The sequence below is a fragment of the Lichenostomus cassidix genome, chromosome 1Aa, assembly GCF_008360975.1.
Source record: "Lichenostomus cassidix isolate B80296 chromosome 1Aa, HeHo_3.0, whole genome shotgun sequence".
Taxonomy (NCBI): Eukaryota; Metazoa; Chordata; class Aves; order Passeriformes; family Meliphagidae; genus Lichenostomus; species Lichenostomus cassidix.
The window spans coordinates 54742365-54761955 of NC_139480.1; the positions used below are offsets into that span (position 1 = coordinate 54742365).

The window sequence follows — 19591 nt, forward strand, 5'->3', positions numbered from 1 at the left end:
TGCCATATCAGCATGTGTGACTCTCCATCCCTGGAAGTGCTCACCATCCCTGGAATTGTACAAGAAATGACTGGAGGTGGCACTTTATGCCATGGTTTAATTGGTGTGGTGGTGTTTGGTCAGGGGTTGGACTGAATCTTGGAGGTCTTTTCCAACCATGATGACTCTAGGATTCTCTGTTATCTTGGATGTGTTTCTGCTCCTCAATGGAAGGACTCTGTTCCCCTGCTCTGTGGATACTTGTTACGAGTCAGGGATCTGCCCTTGCTCCCACACCTTCAAAATCCTGCCAGGACTGAGCCTGGGGATACTTTATTTCTTGCTCAGTCCAGGTGATACAGTTGCCTGTGTGCATTACCAAGATCACATGTTTTATGTTTCAGTTTTGCAAAATACCTCTAGAGCTGGTTGCAAAATATTTTAAAGGGGCAAAACATAATTTGCCTTACGGCTGGGAGGAAAGTACATCACACAGGGAAGCAGAATAAAGCCTGCAGCTCCAGTTCATTGGAAGATGAAGATCCTTTCTGGCATTATTAACATGAGGGATAACCCAGAGGAGAGGAAAGCAGCTTGAGGCTTGGAAGCAAACCCCAAGAGACCTTTGCAGCTTTGGGCATGCTGGGAAGAGGGAGGGCACACCTTCCCTCCTGGAGGCTGCTAGCAGAGCAGCTTCCCTGTGCTTTCAGGATTTGCTGAAATTTCCATAATTTACTTTGCAAAATTTTACTCAAGGGAATGCAAAAAAAAAGGGTAGACTAGCCTCCAGATCTGGCTTCCAACCCTGAGTTACCATCTTAGATCTGGGGAGAATAATGAAATTTTTATTATGGATCTAGGCTAGGGAGGTAGGGCTCAGTATCAATGGAGCACAGTCTGTGGAGTAAAAGGAGCTAGTTTTTTACAGACCTTTTCTGACTGCCAGAGGTAGTTCTAAAATAAGGCATTTCACTTGGTTTTTTTGTAAATGAGTACAAGTTGAAATATATTTTAAGGCTTTTCAAGGCTCAATTGAAGCAATAATTAATCATCTGAGGAATCCCAGATGTAAATGATTTTGGATTCTTTGCTAATACTACATTATTAGTATTAGACTACTTTCTCTTTATTTTTTGGTGCTCCTTGCATTTTCAGAAGTGAAGAGAATAGAGCAGAGCAGCTGCTTCCTTGTCCTTTGTGAAATTGGGAAACATTCTGTCTTGCCTTGTGCTATATCGATGTGACAAACAATATTCTTGATACTGCGTGTGGCTTTAGAGGAAGCTGTAAAACTTTCCAAAGGTTGTCTATTTATCAGTGCCTTAAAGGGCAGCTGATTAATGTTATTTGCATATGAGCAACAGAATATGTAAACATTGACTGGGGAGTCATTGGAGGAATGCTCTCAGCTAGGTTCATGAGAGCAGCATTTCTCCAGGGCTGTGTGTAGCTCAGCTTGGAAATGTTATCACCAAATTTGGTCTCTTGCAGAGTATTGATATTCAATGGTCCTTTCTGTTGCTCTTTCCCATATATTTTCCTCCTGTCTCTGCATTCACAGTGAGATTTGAACCCTGTCCTTGAAACAGTGCAAATTGTCTTGGGTGGTTATCGTGCCACACACCCACCCAACCCTCAGTGTACAGATCCTTGCCTGGCTGCAGCCATCAAATGGGGCAGCTCACACAAGTGCCCTTGCAAAGGAGGGCCCACATGTCTCATATGTTTTAGGTTAAATAATGGATTTTCAGAATGAATTAATAATTAATTAAGACCCCAGTCTTTTGTGCCTATGAACTCCTTAAGTCTCCTAATATGACCTGCTGGCTACAGGAATGATGTTTGCTTTCTTGTAGGGTAACTGAGGCACACCCTAAGTACATTTTTTCTGTATTTTTTTCTGTATGGTTTGTTTTTGCACATAGGAAATAAAATAGAATCCAGATCATCTGTTACTTAATGCAGTTTCCTGTGTTGTAGCCACAAGAGCATCCTTCCTCTGTGCATACATCATCTGCAATTAGAAACAGAAAACTCAAAATATTAATGACTTCAACACTTGTATCATTGGCAAATGACAGCAATTTGTTGTGGTTTGATTTTGCAGGATTTTTCTGCCTCAAGTCACCATTAGAGGTTGTGTTAGGGATACCTGAGCTGGTAACTCTTCTGGGAGAGTGGCTGAGTAGAATGAGAGGAGACGTGTTAAGGAATGAGTGAGAAATTAGGGTGAGCCTTCAAGTGGATGTTCCTGCTGTGTTGCCATAGATCAGGTACTGGGCATTGCTTGAAGTCTTTGAGTGACCATAAAACTATTCAGATTCAAGTACAAGTTGTGTCTGCTGCAGAGTGGGCTTCTGATCCAGGTCAGCATTGCTGTTTGAGCTTCTTTGTCTGTGCTGGGCTTTGCTCAACATGCAGGAACCAAGCAGTGCTCCAGCAGGAGAACTTGGGAGAGCTCATGGAGCAGCATGTGCTACAAACCCTTCCTGGCCTTTGCAAATATGGCTAGGGTGATCCACGGAGAGTGCAGCACATGGATGGGTGCTCAGCTCTGCATCCTGATTAGCCTCACCTCAACCACTCCCATCAGAATCAAACATTGTGTTCTGTACTGTTGCAGCCCCAAGTAAAGGGAGTATAAGGAAGTTACAGCCTGTGTTTCGAGGGCTTTGCACAGCTCTGTTCTCCACCAGTCCATTTCCAAATGGAGCCAGCAAAAGTGTGGGCAAGGGGGATGTGACTTGTTGGTGAGAGTCAATGTTTGTGTAACGTCGTCACCATTGTTGGGTTTCTCTTGTACCCAATCTGACATAAATGGCCTCTGTCAAAAGGGACAGCTCTGTCCTCCAGCTGCCACAAGTGTATCCAAACTTTACTGGGCTGTAGTCCAAGTCTGGCTGCCTGCAAAAGGGACAGTGCTGTTCTCCTCCTTGTTCTCTGTGCCTGTCCCTGTTTAATTGCTCCTTTTTCACTGAATTTGTGTAGTTGGAGTATGGGACAAACCAATCTGCTGATCTTATGGAAAACTGGTCTCCTTTTCACAAGAGCATGGGACTGGTCAGTAGCTTAATTTTGTCAGGCTGCTGAGTTCCCCTAACTGCACTGTAGCTGCATTATTAGGAAAACAGTAGGAGTATGTGGCTGGGGCTTGAGGGATCAGCCAAGTTGGAGAGAAAGGGGTTTGTCTTTCTAAGAAGCAGTTGCAGACCTTGAAGCAGGGCTTGGCGGCAATGTCTGTCCTTTCTGTGTAAGGGCCTTGAGCATAAGGCCCATCCCCATAAGGAAATGTTAATGTTAAATAATATTTCAAAAGTGGAAATGATCTCATTCTTCCTACGTCTTATTTGGGTTTTTCTCTGGTTACTATTTATGGGAAATAGCTGATTGTATCCAACTTGTCAAGCAATTCAGATCGCTGCCTGAAGGACTTCTTTATTTGCCACTCCACCAGTCTCCATCTCTACCCATTGTTTGCACAAAACTGCTATTTCCGTTCAGATTTCCTGCAGGTAGCTCCACTTGTATTTATCTGCACTTGACAGATAAAGAAATGGAGGCACAATGACACTTGTTCACTTACAGGGCAGTAGAGATACCTTGAAAAGGAAGAGTAGAGCCATTCTGTAGGGACACAAGTGTTGCTTCTCCTTTGAGGTGACCTGTGTTCTGTGAAGAGTCCTTGTTTCACTGGTGAGTCCTGCTCTTTGGCGTGGTCAAGAGAGTGCTTAGCCCCCAGGACATGCTCCAAGACTATTCTGTTCGGAAGGCTTCTTTGGTGGGAAAGGTTTGCGCCTAGAGAATTTGTCATCTTTGTTATTCTTATTTCATTTCACCTTGAAAGCATAGGAAACTGGGCTCTTTAAGATGTTTTTGGGTTTTTTATCTGGAAATATACTCTTTCATGCATATTTAACATACAGCCTTAATATCCCAGAGAAACTTAAGCATGTGTCTTCTATTCCTTTTCCCTCTCACTACCTTGCAGCTGGATGTAGCCAGAGCTTTTATCCACACCCTGGTTTGCTTCTCTTTTCCTTTAACTAGGAAACCAGATAATAGAATCCAATATCTGAGATTAATTTAAAGGAAAACAACACCCATTCTGAGTGAACTTTCCCTAGCCAAGACTGGGAATTGCATCTCACAGGGAGCAAATGCCTATCCCAATCCTCATCATCTTTCACCTACATGCAATTCCTTTTTTGCCTTTCTCTTCCCTTCCTAGAAGGGTGACTGTGCAGTTGTGTAGGAGGGATCATGTGTACATACAGACAGTCATAACAAAGCCTTCCTGATGCTCTTCAGCCCTGGAGGAGATGAGCAGTTGGGACCTTAAGGAAAGGCTGCAGGAAGGCTCTCAGATTTCACAAGGAAGTCTGCAAGAGCTGTTTCCTCTGTACCTCAACCTCTAAATCTCAGAAGAAGCCCCAGCTACCCACTTGCTGTGAGTTTGTGATATACATGTTCTCAACATGATAGAAATGTTGAAATATCAGACCACAGTTGCATTAACTGTTCTCCCCTAAACCAGTCTGGTAAAAAGGCAGAATGGTAAAGCTTTCTTTTCTCAGTTGTCCTTATCACCGTGGGGATTAGATGTTGCCATTATGGTTCCTTCATGAGATAATGTTTCGTTCTCTACCTTTGGTACTGATGGCCAGGGCTGCTGCTGCTGTGGTGGTAAGAGTATGGCACAGCTCCATCCCCACCATTCCAAATCCTCATCCCAGCTTCAGGCACCAGGAGGGTGGTGCCATGTGCTCCTCTCTTACGTCAGGAAACCACATATGTTTTTTTATCTCTCTGCACCCTGGGCCTCACCAAATTAGTCTGCTTTGTGTGCCAACAGCTGTCTGCTTCTCCAAAAGCCACAGTTAAAGGAATGAAGTGCTGTAGTGGGAATTAAGCAGACAGACATCTGTTCTCCACTATTGCATGCACTACCAGCATGCACTACCTGCATTTACAGTTTTGTAGGGCCAGAGGGATCTGTTGTGCTCATTAACCCTGACTGGAGGCACTGCACAGGCCATGGCCGGGCAGTGATGTTCTGCATCTCATTTAGCAGTCAGTTCCTTTGCTGGCACAGACTTACCATGTGTAATTACTTGATTTGATTGATGTGATCTAAAAAGAGCCTGGCAAGAGTCAGGGATGTATTCAAACATATATCAGTGAAAAAGAAAAGCAAACTTGGTGTCTTCTTCTCCAGCATTCTTCAATGCAAGAGTCCCTCCTAATTCCCAGAGGTCCTGCTTCTCTAGGCTCCTTAGGAAGTAGAAGGGGTTTGCAAAATGCCTGAAGTGTAAGAGTTTCTTGGATCACATCTGAAAATGTATTCCAGTTTCAAGGAAACTTTATACTGGTGCTGTGTTAGAAGCTCCTTCACTTACTCTTTGCTTCTATCCTAACTTGTGTCTCTTGGCCACCAAAGATGTAGAGAAGTTCACTGTGATTGAATGTTCCCTTTGGGCAGTTGTACATGTTTTAGAGTGGGATGTATTTCCAAGTGCACCTGAGTAGGACTTTATCCAGGAAACCAATAACTGAGGAGGAAGCAGATTTATGATTGTTGACCTTGCTCTGTTTGTGACTATTTCATGATCCAAAACATTGCAGCAAGATAGTTAGCACAAGCTTTTTAAATGCTGGTTAATTTAACAGGTCTTAAAACAATGTTTTCTTATGCCTGGATGCAAGTGCCTGCTAAAAGCTGTGTAAAGGCTTAAGTGCACAGGAATGCAATTACTCCAGTAAATAGAAGAGCTTCCTGTTTTTAGACACTTTTGAGAGGACAAAGATTTGCAGCACTGTGAAAGCTGAGAAGAGCCAGGAGAAAGGACAGATAAAAGCGAGCTGAAGCAAGCTATGAAATGCAATTTCAGTGCAGAGCATTGTTGGCTTTCCAGCAAGCTACTGATTTCTCTTGTCCCCAGGAAATTAAAATGCACCCAGTGGTAAACACTGGAAGAAAGGAGTGGCTGCTTGGGGCTGCAGGTCTGGTTCCCTCATCATGCCTCATGCTTCATTTAGTCATCCAGAGTGTTGTCCTGAGCTGACCTCCCGCTTGGAGCACTCCTTGGAGGACAACAGTGTGTGGATACAGCAGCACCTCTGTTCCTTCCCTGGTCCTGCCTCGAGCCCTCCATCCTTGCTGGTGGAGCAGGACGACAGCCACTCTGTGTCCCCTGTCTCTGTGAGGTTGGGGTGGGTGGGGGAGTTCTGCCCACAGCCACACACACGTGCACAGTGAGGCAGTTTGAGTGGGTACTGCTAAACCCCAAAGGGTTGGATTAGCTTAAGAAGGAAAGAAAATGAAATGAGTTATTTGAAAGAACTGAGCCCATGAAGATTTTGGTAAGTCACTGCATGTCCTTCAATGCTGAGTGAATGTTCTCAGCACAGAATGTCTCCAAATGTGCTCCTAACTTTGGGACGGAGCTATTGACAGCAGGGCATAAAGAATGTAATTGTATCACCAAGGGCTGAGGCGATTGGAGCTGAGATGGAAGTGACCTTTTTAATGGATTGGTGTTTCTAAACTTTAGAAGACCAGTCTCCCATTGTTTGTGAAAGCCAAGGTTATGACGTTTGGATCAAAAGTTTCTTTGCTACTTGAAATGGACAAAAGATTAAGTCTAAAAGGAAATAAACAGAGTTTATGTATCTTACATAGCTGTAGGTAGACTTAATTTATGTATATATTCCCCTATATACTCTTCTATACCCATACATAGTTTCAGCCAGCCTGTGCCTTTTCCTGTCAGGGAAATGAATTTGTGCTTGCTGCTCGTCGAAAGCAGCAGAGAACTGAATCACGGCTGCTGCTCATGGGAGACTTCTGCTGCTCAGCTGTGTTGAATAGCAGGAAATCCTGGAGTGCAGCACAACTCCAATATTCAGTTTTTATTCCTTATTAGGAAATATTTCCTTATCATTACTGCGGGTGTGTTGGAATGATTTCCGAGATTAGTTTCTGCGAGCCAAACGAACAGACGAGGAGGCCTTGTCTGCTGATTTCCCACTCTTGGACAGACTCCATGGGAAGGAATGAGCAGGCTCAGCCTGGGGCTGGGTGGCTCTTGTCGGTCCCTGCAGGTGAAACCAGCCTCACCCAAACTATTTTTAAAAGGAATCGTTTCAGCCTGGTGATGGTTGCTCAGTCTGGGTCACGCAGCGTGTCAGGCTGGCGCAGAGCACAGAGTGGCAGCGGGAGGGCAACAAACAGATGGTTGGATGGAAAATGGGATGGCTCCTTTCAGAGGCAGTCCTAGCTCGTGCCAGCTTACAGCACACACAGCCATGGGCTGGGAGGTTCCTGCTGTTTGGCCAAGGATTTTTTTGCCTGCTCTGATCAGAGACCCACACCGACATTTTGGGATATTTTAGGTTTAGGAATCTAACCCAAGGCGGGAAAGTACCTTCCTTCATCTTGAGAGCATCTTTTTTTGGGTGCATTAAGCCCTTCTGGAGCTTAGGGAGGATGTTGGAGCCAGCAGCTGACACCCCAAAATGCTCTCTGGGCCTCATTGTCCCATGGGTTTCCCTGGTATCATCATCATCCTCATCACCATCCTCATCATCACCACGGTGGCTGCAGGACTGATGCAGGGTTTTCATCCCAAGTCCTGTGTGTCTGTGAATGTCTCCCCAGGGTTTTCTCATGGCTGTGGGGATCAGGCACTGGGAGTGTCCCCTCCTTTTAGTTCACAAGTCATGGAACACTTTCTGCTTTTAGCTGACTATAACGGGTGCCTCACACAGATGCCCCATGGGGAAAGAATGACTGAAAATGGCTAAAACATTTGAACATCTTTGGCTTTTAAATAGCAAAGCCTGTTCCAGTGGGGCTAATTTTACTCGGTTTCTTAGCGGTACTTTAAATAGAACAAATATAATTAATTCTGTAACTTTAAAGTAGCAAAACCTACTGTCGGGGTTTGACCCTGACTAAATGCCAGACACCTCTGCTCCCTCCTGCTGCAGACCTGCAGGAGAGGGGAGAGGAAAAAAACCTGTTAAACACACACAGGATTCATGAGTTGAGATAGGACACTGATAAGAGGATGCACAGACAAAGGGGAAACAGGCTCCAAACTTAAAGTTGCAAAGTGATTTAATTACCTAACAGAGTTGGAGGATAAATGAGAGGTAAAAATAAGCTCTTCAGACACCATTCCTTCACTCACCCCCCTCCCTCTTAAGACACCATTTTTCTACTCACCCCCCTCCCTCCTTCGAACCAACAACTCAGGTAGGGTGGCAGGGTATGGGGTATTTTTCTTAGTCCATAAATCTATTCATCACTGCAATTCTTCTACTACAAACACTGTTTCTCTGTTCACCCCCCTCCCTCTTTCCAACCTACAACATGGGCAGGGGGCAGGGTAAGGGGTTTGTTCTCTGGTCAGTCCATCAGGGAGAGAGGTCCTCTACTTAGCCAGGGGTCCTTCCCACAAGAGACAGTCCTCTGGGAACTTCTTTGGCATGGGTCCAATCTCACGAGCAACATCCTGCCCGAATTCTGCTGCAACAGGAGTCCTCTTGTCCATAAGGTGCAGACTCTCCCAAGCTGAGGCCAGGCTGCTTCCATCTCAGGAGCAAGGCCTTTCTCTCCCTTGCAAGGCCTTTGCAGCTTTAACTCTTTATATGAGACTCCCACTGGTTCACAGCTTCCTCCAGGCATCCACCTGCTCCTCTGGCGTGGGCTGTGGGTAGAATTTCTGGATCCTTGTGGACTCCATGGGCTGCAGGGGAACCTCCTGCCCCCCCATGGCCTTCACTGTGGCTAGCAGAGAGTTTTCAGCTCTGGCGCCTGGAGCACCTCCTCCCCCACCTTCTTCACTGACCTCGGCACTCTCCATGCTGTTCTCGCTTCTCATATTTTCACCTCCTCCTAGCTAAAAAGAAGCTAAAAAGAAGTGCATGCCTGCTTTGTTTTGATTTTTTTCTTAAATATGTTTTCACAGAGGTGTAATTACCACCTCTAACTGGCACAGACTTGGCCGGCAGCATGTCCATCACCTTCAGAGCCATCAGAGATTGGCTCTGATGGACTTGATGGAAAACTTCCAGAACTTTCACTCAGGACATATAGGAACCATCATTGTGCCACTCCCCACCCCTCAGACACTTCTTCAGGCCTACCACAACAGCTTCTGAGGGGTTTAACTTTCTCTTAAATGTTAACACCTTGCTGATGTTCTGGGCTAAGCAAAACCACCACCCCTACTCAAACATAATGCATGTTGGGGAAGGAAAGCTAAAGGAGATGAAGTAAATAAACAAGGTGAATGAAATGCTGAAGTGTCAGTGATGCCTTGTTGCAGTCTTATTTTGTTTCCCCTTCCCAAACAGGGACTGTTGTAAAAACTGAAAGGTGTCAGAAGGACCTGGTCGTGGCAATAAAGCTGAAGAAGAACCTGTGCTTGAAATATCCAGTTTGTTTTATCTGGCAGGGAATGTTGCTTCCGTTACATAGCAGATTAAATAAAACAGGGGCTTGTGAATGGTGATACTACTGGAAACATTAATTATGGAGGAATGAAATATTTATTTTTCTATCTGAAACATACCCCAGAGCAGTGCTTGGCAAACATGCTGATCTGATAATTATGAACCTCAGTAAGAGCAGCTAGCATCGCCCCGAGGCTGGAATGGGAATATTAGGTCAAAACCTATTGAACTGAAGGGTTTTTTGTTGACATGAGTGAACTTTGAGGACAGAAAGCTGTATTTAGCAAAAACACAAATATTAAGATCACACCCCAAGAGTAGACAAATACTGGCTTATGATTGACATAGATGGGAGTAGTGGGGCTTTTTGTCAGCTTGCTGCTTGGAGACTTCAGGGTCCTGTAGAGTTTTGGGTGTTTCTGGAGGTTAATCAAAAGCTTTGGAATTGGATTTAAAGTGGGTTATAGAAAATGAAGACAGAACCACCCCCTGCCCTGTGCTGGGCTGCAGCAAAGCCCGTGGGCAGCAGAGCATGGGGGATTCTGCCCCTCTGCCCCTCTGCTGAGCCCCCCTGCAGGGCTGCATCCTGCCCTGAGGCACAGCACAGCAAGGACATGGAGCTGCTGGAGCCACAGCAGGGACACCAAGGGCATCCCAGGGATGGAGCAGCTCTGCTGGGAGGAAAGGCTGAGGGAATTGGGATTGTTCACCTGGAGAAGAGAAGCTTTGGGGTGACCTCACTGTGGCCTTGCAGTGCCTGAAGGGAGCCTGCAGGAGAGATGGAGAGAGACTCTTGACAAGGGCCTGGAGTGACAGGACAAGGGACAATGGCTTCACTCTGACTGAGAGCAGGTTTGGATTGGATATTAGGAAGAAATTGTTCCCTGTGAGGGTGCTGAGGCCCTGGCACAGGGTGCCCAGAGAAGCTGTGGCTGCCCCTGGATCCCTGGCAGTGTCCAAGGCCAGGCTGGATGTGGCTCTGAGCAACTTGGGATAGTGGAAGGTGTCCTTGCCCATGGCAGGGACGTTGGAACTGGATGGGTTTAAGGTCCCTTCCAACCCAAACCAGTCTGTGATCCTCAGCAGGAGGAGGTTCACTATAAACAATTGGGTGGTGCAAATATGCACGGCACAGTTGCCAAATCTGTGCTAGCAGAAACTGTAGTGCAGAAAGTAATTTTTCCTCTGGGCTGATGGCACAGTGTGGCCACTTTCTCCTTCTGTTCCCTCACAGGATCTCTCAGCTGTTGTACAGCACTTTTATCTTTGCTCTGTGCTCACACCACATACTGCTGCATGTCTCAGAAGCTGCTCACAGTATGTCCCTCCACATCGTCCTGCTGAGCCCTGGGCTGCTTTTTTTCATTTGTCTGGCCCTGCCCACTGCCCCTTGGTGTGAATCATGCTGTTATTTGTGTATGGTGGGTGGGTTTTTTTCAGTTTTATATATATCCTGTCTCTCTTTAGGAGAATTCAAACAACTTGGAGACAGTGGGGCTGGCGCTTGTGCTCGAAGCTTTGCTGTGTCCATGCTGCTTTCCTAGATAGCATCTCATTTTTTAAAATATAATCCTTGTCATTTTTTAAATATAATCCTTGTCAGCTGTGGGTTTTAGTTCCTGGCTTGGGGAGTTGCTGGGCTGTGTTTTCTGGAAGGAGCCAAGCAGAGTCTGCTCTCCCTTCTCACCCAGAAGAGCCCCAGCTCTGGGCACGGTGGTGACAGCTGGAGTTTCTGAAGGTACCCACTTTCTTGAACTCTATGTGTTTGCTGAGTTTCTGTTTTACTTCCTGGTTCTTGAAAAATGCTATTTGTATACTTCATTTCAGGAGCAAGTTCAATGTTGTGCTGAAAAAAAACCGGGAATTTTGAAAGGCAGAAATATGTTTTGATATCTGTCTTATCCAGAGGCTTTCACTCAAGAGGCAAATTCCCTTGGAATTTTAAATGGAAACTTCATAAACTTGGCAGTTTTTACTGTAACTGCAAACTGCCTTCCTAGCTGCTGGGCTTTAGGAGTGTGCTTGGGTGGGTAAATTAAAATTATTATCAGTCTTTCTGTGAATTGATGTGGTTTTGGAGGAAAGATTGCTCTTCCCTGTTCTGCTGAACATATGTGTAGCTTGACATTGTAAATCCAGATTGGAGATCGAGCAGCATCCTTCTGTCATGTGGAAAAAAAAGGTGTTTTTCTCTCTGGCAGAATTGTATGTGGTGTTTGCTCCCTAACTTAAATATTCACTGGGTCTTGAGTAAATTTATTCTAGGGCTACTGTAAAACTGCTACATATGTGGCTTCAAAAATAAGAATGATATTTCCATTGTGTGACTTAGATCCAGATTACTTTGATAGTATAGATCCATCCTTATTCAGTATATCCTGTGGCTTTTCTTACTGCCACAGCTGTGCAGGAGACTTGCCTGTGAAGGGACTGATCCCTTCAGAGCTGTTCTTGGGGAAGTGAAAGCCACTCCTGCCAGCCACCACTGCCCCACTGGCACACACTGGCTCTTTGGCTGGCAATCTGGGCAAGAGAAAGCAAGTATTGATCCAGCAGGTTACTGCACTATCCCAAGAAACATGAAAGCCTCCAATAAAGAAGATAGCTGGAAAGACTGTTTTGAATTTTCACTGCTTGTAGCGTACTCTCACGTGTTTATTTCCTCAGTTCAGTGAGAAATCAGTAAAAAACTAAATGGCAAAGGTTGGAAGAATGTGTTAGAAGGATCTGAAACTACAAACTTAATCTGCTTTTTGGGGGGGTGTTTTGTTTCCTGGTGGTTTTCTTTTTCCTGATTGAGTATTTGAATCTTCATCATTGCTATAGTTGAAATGTTTGGTGATGTCTTTCAAGTCTAGAGCTACCTGGACACATAGCAATAAATAGGCTCTAAAATTACTGAGAGTATCCATCTTTTCTCCCTGCGAAGCAATAGCTCTGTGCTCCCTTGCCTTGAGGCATCCTGAATGCCCCGAAATGAAGCTGTGAGGGCTGAAGATGACATGCAGGAGGCTTGAATTCTATCTTCTTATCCCTTCCTGATCAGAAAGTGATCCCACAAAGTGCTGTGTTTCAGGGGAGTGTGCTTTGATTTCTTCCATCTCTCCTCTTCAGAGCTGCTACAGCAGATGGGATTGGATGCCTCAGTGAATTTTGTTCTCATTAGCAGGAGAGTTAATCCATTAGTCTGATGAAAACGTTAATGACAGGCTGTGGGAGATGCCAAGAAGTGCCCCAGAGAGGATGTGGGGTTTGAGTTACCAGTGGTGTAGCAGAATCTGGGTGTGGGGTTTTAAACGGTGGAAACTCCTCCAGGGAAACAGATGCAGAGTTTGACTTAGAACTGTTGTGACAAATGGGAGTGCAGATTGAAGCTGTAGTAAATGCTGCTTGGCCTTTCTCTGCTTCCCAGTCAGGAAAGATCTGGGAATAAAAAGGTCAAATGTATGCTTTGATTAGGCAACATTTTTCTACCAGGAAGGAGAGGACCCTTCCAACTGAAATATTCCATTCCATGATGGATCAGGAGAGACTTGCTTAGAGCCATCTCTTGAAAACTCCAGTTCAGGAGCATTTGGCTGCTCTCCCCTGTCTGTAGCTGTTCCCTGCTCTCCCTCATCCTTCAGGAACATCCTTCCACTCCTCCTCTCTGTGCTGTTGTCCCACCTGCCTGTGGTGGCAAGATTTTCCCCGGCTGCTGCACATCCATAAGTCCTTATCCCCCTGCTGCAGGTGCTTGCTGGGAGCCGAGCAGGCATCAGGAGAGGCTCAGGCTGGAAGTTCAGCCATCCCTGCAGGAGGCACGGGCTTGTTTTCTAGGCCAGGCAGCATATATGGCATCCCTGCTCCTTGCAGCTCTGAGCCCTTGTCCTGCAGGCTCAGTGGCTCCTGTCGATTAGATCTGTTTGATGTCTTTCTTCCTCACAGTTGGGGATGTTCCAGGCCCTTCGGAAAGATCCCTGCGAGCCAGAGGAGTTTTGGCTAAAGTGGCCAGCTGGTTGCATATGACCTTCTTCATGGTCCAGGGAGCCAAAAGTAAAGCCAGTGATGCAGCAGGAGTGGAATGGTTCCATTATGAAAGTGGTGTGAATTTGGGTGAACTAGCAGGCTTTTTGAGGGCATTTCCAAGAATTATGGGTGGCACCTTTTTAAACCATTCTCGTTAATGTGGTGAGGTCAGTACAAGAAGTGTGCTGTCAATAAAAGGTCCTCCTTTGAAGCTCCTTCCTTCCCACCCCCATTCCTCTGCATCATTTGTTTGTAAAGGTCATGTTTAAGGTCTGCACTTAGCGACACCCAGCTGAATATTTTGCTTGGGATGTGGATTTGTGCTGTGTTTGGGGGCTCATTAGTGGAAGCAGAGAGACAGGAGGAAAAAGGCTGAAGAGGTTTTCTCAGCTGAGAACTCACATAGGATTTTGTGGGATATCTCACGCCTCCTGCCAGGTCTGTCCTCTTTTTCGTTTACTTTGGGGAATCTGGAGAGCTTAAGGCATCTCTTGGTTGTACAAATATTTTCTTTGTTGTGGTTTTGGGTAGGTTTTTTTCCCCACGGTGACAGCGCTAACTGGGGACACTCATCTGTATTTCCCTCCTGTGAAGCACAGTGATGGTCAGCCCTGCTGTTCATGGGAGATGCCAGTGCTGCAATTGGGATCTCCTTTTTTACAGGCTTAATAAAGCCCAGTGACTTTGGATTTGTTGTCTGGCAGTGCCTGCAGTTGTGAGTGTAGAGCATGGGGAAAACAAACAAGCAGGAAATCAAGTTGCAGTGTTGTTTTATCCTACCAGGAGCACAAGAAGTGCAAAGGAGAAATATCCGGTGCTAGAGTGTGCCCCTTATACCTTAAGTAAAGGTTAATCCATTTCAAGCCTGGGTTAATGCTGCTCTATCCTGATGTTCCAAAATTATCAGAAGGCAGGTTTTTACTCTGTTAAGTCATTTCTTGAAATAACTTCATCACAGGTGCCGGTGCATGGTCAGCAGTTCTCTGTTTGATTTGCTCTTATCAACTTCTTTGTATTTATCTTTTCCCACCTATCAAGGGGAAAAGTGTAAAATTGTACAATAAACACAACAGTGAGACCAATGCTAAGTTCTCTGAGCTTTTGGAGACGTGTCCAGCATGGGAGATGTCTCTGTGTGAAGAATAGAACCTCCTAGTTTTTAGTCAATGCTACTAGGAACTGACAGATCTCATCTTTCTTTAGTAGAAAACTGAAGGGGATAAAAGATTGATTAAAAAATAGAAACATGGGCATCACTTTGAAGCAGCTGTAGTGCCATTAAAACCTCTTTGTGTCTTTATGGGGAGATATATTTTTATTCTGAGAATTCTGGCATCTTGTGCTCTTCAAAATACACAGCTAAAATAATCTCTACATGATGCTATAAAACCTCTTTATTTGTGACACAGCAGCTGCGTTTCTGGCAACAAATATCCTATTGTCACATCAAATCCAATGAAAAATCCACAGGATAAAATCCCACCCTCTCCTAGTGTAGCAGGCAGAATCAAAACAAAGAGCCTGGAGCAGAGTCCAGCAATCCTCCTGCCCCAGTGTGGACGTGCAAGTTTTCTTCTAGATGAAACCCCTAATCAGTTCACCTTAAAAGGTATTTGGATCTGCTTAAATTAAGCCTAATTAGGGATTTGTCTTCCTCACAATCCCCTGGTGAAACAGAAGGATTAAGTAAATAATAAAAAGAAAGCCCAGAGCCTGAAGGGAGCCTACAGGGAAGGTGGAGAGAGACTCTTGACAAGGGCCTGGAGTGACAAGACAAGGGGCAATGGCTTCACACTGACAGAGAGCATCTAAGTTTACTAAGGTTTAGATGGGATTTTGGGAAGAAATTGTTCCCTGTGAGGGTGCTGAGGCCCTGGCACAGGGTGCCCAGAGAAGCTGTGGCTGCCCCTGGATCCCTGGCAGTGTCCAAGGCCAGGCTGGATGTGGCTCTGAGCAACCTGGGATAGTGGAAGCTGTCCCTGCTCTGGGAAGGGAGTTGGAATGAGATGATCTTTAAGGTCCTTTCCAATCAGGCCATTCCATGGTTCTGTGACGTGTACTTCCGTGTAATTTTCCAAAACTAACTTCAAAATAACCTGAACAAATGAGAGTGGGGCTGAGATGCTGCTCTTCGTGCTTTTCTTCCATGAGGCTCTCCTAAAGCACCTCAACCCACTTCTAGGTATGGCATGAATCTTAGGACAAACTGTGCTGGTTTTGGTTTTGGTTTTTTTAATGTCCCCTGGCTTTCCTGGATCAGCTGCAGGGCACTCAGAACTGCCCTGAGATGTCTTTTTCCAGCAGCAAAAAGTGTTTTTCCAGTATACCCAAGTTCTTTGGGTTAAAGATGAAAGCTCTCAAGGAGAGCAGCCTTTCTTCTTTCCTCTTTCTTTCTTTCGTCTTTCTTTCGTCTTTCTTTCTTCTTTCTTTCTTCTTTCTTTCTTCTTTCTTTCTTCTTTCTTTCTTCTTTCTTTCTTCTTTCTTTCTTCTTTCTTTCTTCTTTCTTTCTTCTTTCTTTCTTCTCTCTTCCCAGTTTTTAGGTGCTTAGTGACTGTGTGCCCTATGTTATAAGTTCCCTGTCTGCTTTGTTGAGCAGCTTTAAAATTCAAATATATTTTATGGTTATCTTTATCCTTGAAATAAGTTCTCTTCTGGGTTGGGGTTAGGGGTTTGGTCCATTTGCTGTCTCATTTTATCCCATCCTTTTTTTAGCATCTAGAATTTCTAGAGTCTGCAATTGTCACAGAGTTATGACAAGTCCAGCTGTGGGAGCTGCCTGATCCTTCTCTCTGCTTCCCCTTTTCCCTTCCCCAGGCTGGACCCAGGTCTGCCAGAGGAACATTTTCCTTATTTGTGGACAAGCACAGCTGGGTGAGCTGCCCAGCGTGCCTTGCTCTTTGCTATGATTCACTCTTTGTTTTGCCAACATGTTGTTATTTTTTTAGAGAGTGGGTAGCACATCCTCCAGCTGTCTTGGCATAATTTTATAATTTCATAATGGAGATTTTTATATGTAAAGAACAGTGCCATTCCTGTGAGTTCTGGAGTGCCTAAGAATTTGGAGATGGAGAGTGGGAAAGAGGGATGTGTATTTTTTTAGATTTTATTTTTGAAGTGAGTAATGATTTGACCTGCTCTGTTTCAGTACATGTTACCATGGCGATGACTGCAGGGACTACAACATCCTTTCCCATGAGTAACCACACCCGGGAGAGAGTGACGGTGGCCAAACTCACGCTGGAGAACTTCTACAGCAACCTAATTATCCAGCACGAGGAGAGGGAAACCAGGTACTGCCTCTGCTTCCTCTCACCCCTCTGCAGCTTTTCTTGGTGTTTGTTCAAAGGCTCTTCAATCCCCAGGGATGGGGCAGCTCTGGGAAGCTTGTCTGGATGTGCTGGCAGGGAGCAAATTCCTGAAGGGCCCAGGCTGCCTTTGGGGGAACTTGAAGAGTGATCAAGAACCTCCACTTCTGGTGTTCTCCTGCAATTTATCTCTTCATCAATTACTTTGGGGAAACTGCTCTGTGCAGGGTCTTGTTTTGCAGCACCTGTGAGGTTTCTCCTTCTGTGTGGGTTGGTGACCTCTGATTCTCTGCATGTGCCCCAGGGAATGAACTCTGCAGAGCTGCTGAGGGGTGGGAGCTTGGTTTGGGGTGAGGCAGTGGTTTGTGGTGTCTGTTCCTGCTCTGCAACATGGAGCTCATGCCAAGAACAACTCCCAGACCCTGCAGGAGGGAGTGTATAGGAGATAGGGAACAGGATGGAGAGGTGTGGGCCAGGGTGAAGGGATAAGGAAAGGAGGCAGAGAGCTGGGGTGGAAATAAGGGGCAGTAAAGAACTGAGGGGTTGATGATGGAGGGTTTTAGAGGCTCTCTGGTGGGCAGGAAGACTTCTGGGAATAATGTAATCCCCCTGTGTAAATTCTACTTGGGTGGGGCTGACTGGTACTCCTTACATGGGAGTATGTGTTGGTCATCCCCACTCAGCTTCTCCCAGCAGTGCCCAATCCTGTCTCTGAGGTGCTGAAGTGCCACTTAATTCAAGTGTCAAAGCACCAAGTGTTTGATTAGAATGAATGTTGTGTTGGATTGTCATTAGTGTGTGAAATTATCATCCCCCTGGTAATATGTTTTTAATTGAAGGGTTTTCAGTCAAGCAGCAGGGTTTCTATCTTCATCACATTTAGTCATTATTCCATGTAATGGAGTTGCTTCCAGTTAGGAGAATAGACTGTCTATGGAGGGCCTTTAATTTAGGGGATCTTGCTGTACTTCCCAAAGTGCAGAAAGGCACCAGCAGTCTGGCTCTAAGCCTTTGAATTCTTGGCTGCTGCTGTGGGGTAACCAGCCTTCAGAGAGCTGCACCCTTACAGCTGTAAAGCAGCATCCTGTGGGTGGAAACAAAGGAGTCCTGCAGCCACACTGCCATCTGCTGACCCCCTGCCCCCTGTGGGGTGTTCTCAGGCTTTGCTCCCCACTCAGAGCCTCCCAGCCTGGCATGGCACCCTTTGGAGGAGCCTTGGAGCTGGGAGCCCTGGCCTGGGCAGGACACTGGGAGGAGAGGATGGTGCATCCAGCAGGGTAGAGTTGGTTGGCACAGCTCTGAGGGGGGCAGGAGCAGCTGTGTGACCCACAGGGAGGTGGTCACACGGAGGGGGTAGAATTGGAGATAGAAACGGTGAAAAAAACATTTCTATTCTGGTTTGTAATCCTCATTGACAAAAACAGCCTTAATTCAAGAAGATATATGAAACAATTTATCATTATAGTGTTTGTATTTTTAATGCCTAATTCTGCAAATACATAAGGATGTGCTTAAATTTGCTTCTACCATTTCCACAGCTTTGTTCACAAATGAGTAACTGGGTGGAGTGGGGCTGTCTGCCTTCAGATTTCCATTTGAGGCAAATTCTTCAGTAATTGAAGTATGTGAAGCAAAGGTGTTGACTTGCTGTAGTGTTACATTTGGTTTTAATACATAATAAAAAGTATTATAATTTATATTATTTATAATAATAAAAGCAATCCCCTGTTTCTCCCCTTGGCAGGCAGAAGAAGCTGGAAGTGGCTATGGAAGAGGAAGGCCTTGCAGATGAGGAGGTAAATACTGCTTAAGTAACCTTACAAACTGCTTTGGTTTTGTCCCACTGCTTCAAATGGGCATTTGAGGAGCTCACAGAAACATCAGCCAGCATGACAGTAAGTTTCATTTTGCACATGAGTGTTGCCCCTGTAAATAACCTGTTTATTAGGAAAGCTGGGAATATGCTTGAATGATACTTGCAATAGCTAGCCAGGGCTTTCCATGCTACCTGTATTTCTTAAGAGACATAGCCACAGAAAGTATATAGCAAGCTTTTCAAAGATTAAAATTGTTTGCTCTTGTATTTGGGAAGAAAAAAAAAGATGATGTGGTTAGATGGGGATAGAAAGCAAAATGCTGAACCAATTTTTCTTTATTTAAACAATAAATTGTCACACCTTTTCTCCACTTGGATACAGGTGAGGAGGGATCTCTGGTGCCACGTCTCAGAACTTTGGTCAATAAGTTGCTTTTCTGAGGCCCATTTTACACCATGTTTGCCTTCAGAATAGGCTGGGGAATAAGTAGGAAGAGTGTCTCAGTCCTTTCTGAGTTTTTGTGGCTGCTGTAACTCCTGGGAAGTGGGAAAACGAATGTGGGTGTGTATTGCCATCTTGTGGCTTTAGAGGATGCTGTAATCCCAGCACAGAGACTGGCAGGTGCCTGATCCATGGACCTCCTTAGCAGTCTCTGACATCTCAGCATCTTTGGGAGCAGCATTTGTCTTCCCTGAGGTGAATCCTGTTGACATTTTCATCAGACAAAATATACCATGGCATTTGGACAGATTTTTCTTTCAGAAATGAGTGTTTGCCTGCCATAAACCAAATGGATTTTGTTGTGGATCTGTAATCAGGACCTCTGCTGCTTGCTAAGCTCCTTCTTGCCTGTCATCATTCTTTTTGGTGGGGTGCAAGTTTCAGCTTTTACTGATCCTTCACACTGCCCCAAATGAAGAGTCCTTGCCTCAGGCAGTAACTTTGGCCTTGGGACTGATACACTTTGTTTGGACCTGTATGATATTTTTTTCTTCCTTATTTTTCTTACTCTTTTTTTAATAA

The 19591-nt window shown here is 45.2% G+C and overlaps 1 protein-coding gene across 2 annotated transcripts in view; it reads left to right on the forward strand.

The window, feature by feature from the left end:
* STK38L (serine/threonine kinase 38 like) overlaps positions 1-19591 on the forward strand; it is a 46877-nt gene that overhangs the window by 12761 nt on the left and 14525 nt on the right. The window contains exons 1-3 of one of the 2 annotated variants that reach the window (XM_085049087.1): positions 10928-11176; positions 16592-16736; positions 18496-18547. In XM_085049087.1, coding sequence (XP_084905213.1) covers positions 16603-16736; positions 18496-18547 — 186 coding nt within the window. In that variant the 5' untranslated portion in view covers positions 10928-11176; positions 16592-16602. Of the gene's footprint in view, positions 1-10927; positions 11177-16591; positions 16737-18495; positions 18548-19591 lie in introns of those variants that run through there. The other variant, XM_085049086.1, reaches the window with a different exon arrangement.